The 9,024-nt window shown below is 34.8% G+C and overlaps 1 protein-coding gene and 1 long non-coding RNA gene across 2 annotated transcripts; one reads left to right on the top strand and one right to left on the bottom strand.

Annotated features, from left to right (window-relative positions):
- Nucleotides 1–1,975: 1,975 nt before the first annotated feature.
- On the bottom strand, nucleotides 1,976–4,367 carry LOC118349607. The gene is made up of 2 exons (XR_004802618.1): nucleotides 3,941–4,367; nucleotides 1,976–2,263 (listed from the first exon to the last, which is right to left on the bottom strand). It is a non-coding gene; the product is annotated as an uncharacterized LOC118349607 (long non-coding RNA).
- Nucleotides 4,368–5,473: 1,106 nt separating this feature from the next.
- Nucleotides 5,474–8,781, top strand: LOC109008376 (meiotic nuclear division protein 1 homolog). Its single transcript, XM_018988448.2, has 10 exons — nucleotides 5,474–5,693; nucleotides 6,312–6,392; nucleotides 6,682–6,798; nucleotides 6,983–7,021; nucleotides 7,140–7,247; nucleotides 7,327–7,389; nucleotides 7,486–7,537; nucleotides 7,656–7,700; nucleotides 7,836–7,915; nucleotides 8,442–8,781. Exons 1-10 carry the CDS (start codon nucleotides 5,691–5,693, stop codon nucleotides 8,496–8,498), a joined length of 645 nt encoding a protein of 214 aa, XP_018843993.1. The 5' UTR covers nucleotides 5,474–5,690; the 3' UTR covers nucleotides 8,499–8,781.
- Nucleotides 8,782–9,024: the final 243 nt, after the last annotated feature.

Below are 9,024 nucleotides of genomic sequence, written 5' to 3'. Positions count from 1 at the left end.
GCCATCCTAATTCATGTTTTGGTATATCAACTCTAGATTTTTCATTTGGACATATTTCTGATAAACTTGACTGCTTGTCCATTTCAATTTCCGTTTTCTATTTGCAAGAAGTCAGAGGTGGAATGTACCATTATGTTTTTGTCATTTCTTTATGAAGTTCCACAGTTACCACAATCATTTGCAAGGTACATAAGTGGTGGAATAGATTAATATGATCTTTCGTTACTAAATAAGAGTTCCCTGAGAAATGTTGAAAATAATCATAATCAGAGAGAGAATAGGCAAATGGGTCTCCTCAAAGGCTACCCGCTACTGATTCAAGTGATTTTCTTGCACCAGTTATACATTCTTTCCCTGCACGCAAGAAGCTTAAAAACACACACACACACACTTGATATGCTTCATTCATTTGGAAGTTAGTTTTCGTGCTTTTGGATTGAATATTTGGGGCTTATTCCTCAATTTGTTTTTAGAATTAGGCACTGGGATTGAAAAAAGAAAGAAATATATGAATTGAGTGAATTTTAGTAGCTTCTCATCGTTCTATCTTTGCCAGCATTCTTTGGATTGCAAATCTCCCTTGATTATTCTACACTTCAAGTATATTATTATGGATTTGGTTCTGTAAATTAATGGAATTTAGTTTTGGGTGATGCATATCTCACCACTTTCAATATTGGTTCATGCGTTCTTAGTCGATGACCAGAATAATTTTCTTATTCACATTCTTCATTGCCAATCTCACCACCTATGGTTTTTCAGAGAGTTTCTTCTCAAGCCTAGAGACTATTCCATCTTTTCTCTCAGCAAAAAAAAAAAAAAACTATTTGTCTTTTCCTTTGTTAAACTATTTCTGGTATGCAAGCTATGAGGTACTGGGGTATGTTATTTCCATCTTTGCTCTCGCTTGTATTGCTTTTGACTTCCAATTGTTTGCTACTCCGTCATGGTAGAATTTGTTTTCAAGAATTTTAACATAGTGTAACCTATAAAAATATATATATATATATATATATATATATGTTTTCAAGTATTTTTATTGTTACTATTTTTATTCAAGTAGTCTAAATGTCTGGTTCGATTAAACTTGTCTCTTTTTGACAGTTGTTGCACTAGTGTTGCATGGGTGCTTGGAGGTGATGGTGCTTTTGTTATAGCTCATTAGGATGGAAATTTGTATGTGTATGATAAGGCAAGCCTTGGACTTTCATGATTCAATGTGTTGTAGATAGTGAGATAAGCATGTTTTAATGAAATTTTGTTTTGTACAAAGTAACAGAGGAGAACATTCTGACAAGAGAGAACCAAGATTGGAAGAAGAAGGATAAAGTATTGTTGCACGAGTATGAAACCCGAAAAAAGAAGATAAAGCAAGAGAGACAATTAACTTGAAAAGCGGAGGGTTATGTACACGAATATGGTTGTTTTTGTATTGGGTTGTATCTATTGTAATTTTTCCAGTTGGTTTGATCAAATATGTAAATAGCTGGAAGCAGTGTCAAAATCAAATATGTAATTTTTCTGGTTGGTTCGGATCAACAAACGGAGGCATCATGTCAAAATCACTTTAACATTTGTATTGAAAAAGCTTTTGGTCTTGATGTGAGTTTCTGCCTGAATTTAGTTTGCACAAGATATTATTACTTTTCCATCTCAATAAATGGTTTCTATTTAGCTAAAAAATCAGCCAGCATAACTGTATGCATTCCTCTTGTTCATCCGGCCATCCAAGTCATCAAGCCAAAATGGAAATGGATGCCACAATCATCAGTTTAAAAAACAAAATCCAACAAAAGAAAGAAGAAAAAAAACTTGTGAAAGTAAAACAATATCATGGCTATCGATGGGCAATATTTTCATGCTACAATTGTCACAATTGAGCCAGTTGTATTCATACTTTCAAGATGAAATGTTCCGAGTATAATTTGGATATCTTGACTCTTAAGATACAACATTCTTCAAGCTACAAAGTGCCAATTTACAACCACAATTTGATAAAAACTACAAATTTCAACATTCTTCAAGCTTCAAATTACAAATTACACTTTCTACAAACTACTCCACAACCACATTTTGGAGTGTTGCCTTAACAATTACATTACAATTCCTACATTGCTGCCTTACACTCGAGATGGCTGATAACTGGAAGGATCTCCAAGTCAAAGCAACACTAGAGCAAAAGACTGGCTTAAGAACTCGAGCTCCCTTACTCATAAAAAAAAAAGAACTAGAGCTCCCTTCACATAGGTTTGAAGCTACCATTCTGTAAGATAAGGGAAACTGCACCCTTAACATTGGAAATTCATAGAGATATGTACTCCTCAGTTAATATGTTGAGCATTTCTACTAATTCCGGCAATATTTGGACTAAATACAACATAAAACTTCATGTTATTATATATATTCAGGAGGATATACTTGCCCCCAGCACTCTCACATGAAAATTTTGTTGCCCTTCTCATTTCATTTGTGAAACTCAAGATTATGCAGTTGAGCTATGACAGGAGAAATGTGATAAATGCTAGCTTTATTATTATTCAGATAATAATTCATAAATATGTACAATTTGTCAACTCAATTATGCAGTAGAGCTAGTACTAAAGGCATCGTTTTCAGATGTAAAGTGAATGCAAATAATATGCATGGCCAGCTCAACATGACCAGATATAACATCATTAAGAACCTAAAATTATTGAGGGTTGTGATTACATACAGAGCCAATCTCTATCACGTAAACATAGGCTTGTGATTACATCAGATGATTTTCTTGGCTATAGTTCCCGTCGTACCAACCCTAATGGATCCTCCCCCACCCTTTATAGTTTCTAGTTTCTGAACCATGTTTGTGACAGTCTCAAACAAAGGTCTAAGCAGATATCTTCTAGCAGGGTAGTTCTATAACTCCAATGCTTGCCAAGAATGAATGGCTATCAAAACAGATTAATAGCCTGTTATTTAATTGCAGCCAAAAACGCATATAGATGTCAATGGTATGATAAAAAGCTTTTTTAAATTTCTTTGTACGGGAGCAGTTTCCCAATATTATTTAGACTCAGGGTAACAATAGATAGAAGGATACGCAGATCTCAATTCAACCAAAACTCTGCAAACCTTACTATCTCTCTCTCTCTCTCACACACACAGAGGCAGACAAAACATGGCAAGCATACCCAAAGAATACTGATAGATTCAGCAAGCAAATACATGTCCATAACATAGATTATAGAGCAGAACAGAAAAGCTATATAAAATTTAAAAGGAGCTTAGTAACGAAGTGATGGAAATTGCTTGAATTGATATCAGAAAAGCCATTCTCCAAGTGATAGATGCACTTGAATTGAGCCCAGAAGAAGAGACCCAAAAAAGTACTTCCTGGATGTGATAGCTAACGAGAACGGTGTGAAGCTAACTCATCTGAAGAGCTAAACCCATATTGAGTTTTCCTCATAACAAATCCAATCAAAATATTGGTTAGTGGGAAAGGAGGAAAGCTTCCACCTCCTTTAATTATAAAAATTAAATGGCAGTGAACTCATCGTCGCCATGGATATCAAACCAAGAACTTAAAAAATATATATAATAATTAGAAAAAGAATAACATTTCCGCTACAGATCTTGAAAGATAATAAATTTACTAGTACGAGTATACAGTCGATCGAAATGGGAACTCAAGATATCACAAAACCTACACCATACAATAGATCCATGGAATTTTTCAAATCCAGTCTAAATACTCCAAAAAATAAACTTCTTGTACCACAGACTTGAGGCATCAACAAGAAGTAAAAAAACCCAGCAACAGCGATTTAAATATAGATCAAACGGCATAAATTTCAGTAGTTTTGATATGACATAAAAGCACCTCCAACTATCAGACCCACCAGCAGAAATGGTATATGAAACACTTTGCGCATCACAGAGCATGACATTTGAAGCTTACCCAGAAAGCAAAGGGGTCAGAAAACTTGAACTCTGAATGCTTGAAGATGACAATTGAAACTGACCGACTCAACAATGAGACAAACCCGCGATCCCTTTAAGAATCTCCGACTTTAGATCTTAAAAATTTTTCGCTCGATTTGCACATGCAGGGGTGGCGGCAAAACAGATCTCCACCGGAAATGCGTCGCTGTCCGTTAAATCAGGTCGTGGAGAGGGGCAGTGCTGGGCAGAGGGATGGTGATGCGGGTTGCTGGACGAGGGAGGAGGAGGGTCTTCAAGGGATGCAACCTGGTTTGCCCCGTTCAATGAGCTCTTGGGGAGTGGCGGCACTGGGTAGACGAAGAATGGCCGTCGCGGGGTGGCGCTGAACCGAGGGATGGCCGTCGCGGGGTGGTGTTGGGCTGGCGACGCGGGATGAACCTAGAATTCGAAATGCACTGGCAATTTGAGTTTGGGTAAAACGAGCGTTTCTATCAGGAGGGAAAAAAAATAATTTACACGTAAGGTGTATGGTGTATAACGTAAACAGTGGCTGATCCCAGTATAACTTCTATTCTTAATTTTATATAATAATATTATAATAATATTTTATTTAATTTTTAAATTTTATCGCATGTAGTTTCCTATTTTTAAACTAACATAGCAAACAACATACTATATAGTAAGTGTTACCTAATCCATATCGTGGCCGAAGAATAAAATTACTTTGTCCTCTCATTTTAATCACTCTATTTAACTGCTGGTCAAATTTTTTTTTTTTACTTAGTAATTAAGAAAGTAATTTTTAGTGTGTTAGTATTTTTTTTTTATTTTTTAAAAATATTAAAATGTATTAAAAAAAGATGAAAAGAAAAAAAAAATTACTGTACAATAAGCTCAACGGTAAGAGTGGGGCAGTAGAGTAGCCCCACTCGTGACGGAATCGGGAGTGTTAAATAATTTTCTCATAAACAAATATATGCATGAATGATATAATAACAATTATATCAAAATCTATTTATAATTAAATATTAAATAATTATTTTTTCATGTATTTTAAACTATTGATAGGACAATAAATTTTTTAATTTTTTTTTTTACGGTAAAAAGAAATCTACTTTCATTAGTCTTAGCCAGACAATAATTTTGAATTAGAGTGAAAGGAAATAATTTTTTAATATAAAGTTGCAGATAAACTGTAGAGTGATGCTTATTATTTGAGTAATGTTACGTATAGTGGTAAAATATATAAGTATTGAATAGTTATTTAAAAAAAAAAAAGATCTATTATTAAAAAATTAATTAATTTTTTATAAATCTCATATTTATTTATTTATTTTATTATATGACATTTGTGTAGTTACGATTATAATTATCATATCTCTTATCATTTTACTCATATATGCATAGCATACAATTCTCAAATAGATATTCACGTAAATCTATATAATTATATTTAAAAATAATTAAAATTAAAATAATATTTTTTTAATAATATTTTTATTTTATTTTATCATCGTTTATCAATAGAACTAACACGGAGTATCCACTCACTACTTCAAATAGAATTATCATCCGCATACGAGTAATTCTTCAACCTTATATATACGTAGACAGCAATATCCACCCTTTTCCCGCCTAATCAGAAGTTCTGATTTCGCACAGAACGCTGCTTGAGAGCCTTCTTGGACACTCTTGTTTCTATCTGAGCCGTCGTCGTCGTCGTCGTCGTCATCTTCGTCGCGAAACGATCCGAACGGTCCATTGCAATGGTGGTTTAATCATTCCCTCTAAACCCCAATTTAATCTCTCGTCTCTACTATTTTGCCTTGGTATATCTGATCCTGACCATGCCATCAGATCCGTATCTTCTACCTTTGTTACTTGTTTTGACTTAAAATTTTCTTCTCTTGTTTTTTTTTGTTTTTTTTTTTTTGGGGCGGTTGAGCTTTTCGTGAAATTTTTTAATATATGGTAGATTATGGTCTGTGAGATTCAATTATAAACCCTAGCGTTGATACCTCGGCTCATGCATTACTGCTCTGTTTGGTTACTCGCAGAGGAATGCAGCAATTTTTTTTTATTTGTTTGAGTCTGTTAGAAGTATAATTAAAATTAGATTTCAAGTGAAATTGACAAATTTTCTCGGACTACCAAACTTAGGCGTACCGAATTACCTTGTTTTAAGTTATGGATGCATTTAAAATTAAGTGTGTTATAAATGGAAGAATAACTGAGAAAAATGAGAGCGCCCCTACATATATTTAGCATGTCATTTACAAAATTTTTCTGTTGGTTCTACCTTTTTTCCCCTCAACATATTGCTATAGCTTTTTATTTTGCTAGCCATGATGTTTTATTTGCATAACAACGCTTGATTCTTGTTGTAGTCTAAGAAACGGGGTCTTTCATTGGAAGAGAAGCGTGAGAAGATGCTTCAAATATTCTATGAATCTCAAGACTTCTTCCTTGTGAGTACACTGGATTGCGTTTTTAGTCGAGTATGCAGTATTGTTTCTTTCTTTCATGTTTTCGTAGCCTTATGGAAAATATATATACTAAAAAGAAGACCATCAAAGGATGGAAAATTTGTGTTTATTAAGTTGACTTATGAACTTATTCGTTGTATCATTTGATGGCCTTAGTTTCAAGCTTCGGTTCCATAAGGGTATTCTTACATTCTCTTTCAACTAAATTGATGAATTATATACCTTTATGGTGGAAAACTGCAACATTTATATGTTTTCTTGATGATTTCAGCTTAAGGAGCTTGAGAAGTTGGGCCCCAGGAAAGGGGTGATTACTCAGTCTGTGAAAGATGTCGTCCAAAGTTTAGTGGATGATGACCTTGTTTCAAAAGACAAGATAGGAACCTCTGTAAGTAAACATTTTTAGAGGAAAGGGGTCATTACTCAGTCTGTGCACAAGCGAATTTTGCAGACGAAGTTGTTCTATACAACTGTCAACGATAATTTTATTTCATCAGTAACCATCAAATGATATTACAATATTACATAGACGATCCCATCATTTTAGAGTGCTAATAATTTTGAAATACCAGGTGTACTTTTGGAGCCTTCCTAGCTGTGCTGGAAATCAGGTGAGGATTTAATTGCTGTATTTGTTAACCTCAATTTTGGTGCCTTGAATTGGTGTCCCATATTCTAATACATGTTGATGTAACAAATTCATTGAACTTTGCCGATACTTTTGACCAGCTGAGGAATGTGTATCGCAAACTTGAATCTGATCTCCAAAGCAGTAAGAAGCGGCTTGCGGAACTAGTTGACCAATGTGAGGCATTAAAGAAGGGACGAGAGGAATCTGTAAGTCCATTTCATCTCATTCTTAGAAGGGCAAGGATGGAGTGTCATGTCCTTGTATCTGACTAGAAAGCTTTACCAGGATGAACGTGAGAAGGCCTTAGCTGAGCTAAAAGCCATTGAGAAAAAGCATAATATGCTGAAGGTTGGATTGGATTCTGTTCCTTTGTAATGACTAATGCATCAAGAAACATGTATTTTTTTATTCAAGCTTGTGATTACAAGTCTTTTACATTATCAGGATGAGATGTGTCAGTATGCAGATAATGATCCAGCTGCTTTTGAAGCAATGAGTTAAGAAATTCTTATAATCCCAGTTGATACAAAAACAGTATTTTTAACATTATCAAATCTAGGAATTGACTTAACTGATGATATTGTGTACTGATAGTTTTAAAAATTTAATGGCAGAGGATGCAATTGAAGTGGCCCATGCAGCAGCTAACAGATGGACGGGTTTACCTTCTACGCCTATGTTTTCTCCCTTGTTTTTTCTTTTTTGTTTTCTTACTTGGATGTTTTTGGTTCCCATAGGTTGTGAACTCTAACGGCAACTTTTCTTTTTTATTTTTATGGGCTAAAACTCCACAGATAACATCTTCACACTGCGGCAATGGTGTTCAAACAACTTTCCCCAGGCCAAAGAACAGCTTGAAAACATGTACAAGGAGGTACATTGCCTGATTTCTTCATTATGCATATTTGTGTATTGGCAAACGGTACAGATAAATAAAACACATCACTGCCATTTAGGTGTTGGATGGTGTTGTTCATTGTTTATGGGCTTGTTTCCTCAAACCGTGTTAGTTCGTGCAATAAGCTTATATAGCCATGATACCTACTAACTATCCACAGTGTTTGGGCATCCACATTTTTTACTAGCTTTTTTTCATAAAGGAAAAAAGAAAGACTGGAGCCAACTCCAATATATGTCTCTCGGATTGCATGAATGCATCCTACATGTCGACCTAAAAGAAAACCCAGTAAATCTTTTTTTTGTAATGAGGATCAGGCACCTTTGTGTTCTGGTCATTCCCCCATAAATTGGACTAAACCCTTTTTTTTTTTTTTTTTTTTAAGGACAATAACTTTTTCCATAATTGGGGAGAGCAATAGCATGTGCTTAAGACCAGTAGTCTTATTTGGTGAGTTTCTCTTCTCTCCTTTCTGATGTATTGATATTAAATCTGATTGCAGGTTGGAATATCTGACGATTTCGACTATCTGGAGTTATCAGCAGTTCCACTAAGCTGAGGTGGTGATTAGATGCTTGAGGAATTCTAACTCCTAAAGCTATGGGAGTTATGGCTTATATTTTCTTTTGACGAGTTTCTCACAACTAGAATGCAGATTGACATTCAGCCTTGAGATAGTTTCCCAAATGAGTGCTGCTGTATTGCTTAATGCTTTATGAAATCAGAATGCTGAGCTAAAAATAGGTTTTGATGCTCGAAAAAATAGTGTCCGATTCCCGTGTCGCATAACTATTCTGTGGAGGATGTTTGATTAAATGGGAAATCTCTTGTTTCCGATGGCAGCTTCTTTTCTCATTTGCTCTCTAACCTTAATAAAAAAAAGGAAATGAGCTTAATTTTAAAATCTTGATATGCCCACAACCTCTAAGCAGCATCTGTTGCAAATTCTTTTCTGTAATGGTATTGATTAATACATGTGTTCATGCCCGCTCATTGCTAAGTTAATATCGAGCTGCCCATTCCCAACTTTCTATTATTCTTTGCTGTTGCTTTAATAGACATCAAAGATGATATCTAGCTGTCCC

This window comes from Juglans regia, chromosome 10 (genome assembly GCF_001411555.2).
Source record: "Juglans regia cultivar Chandler chromosome 10, Walnut 2.0, whole genome shotgun sequence".
Classification (NCBI taxonomy): domain Eukaryota; kingdom Viridiplantae; phylum Streptophyta; class Magnoliopsida; order Fagales; family Juglandaceae; genus Juglans; species Juglans regia.
This window is presented reverse-complemented; position numbering and strand designations above follow the sequence as displayed.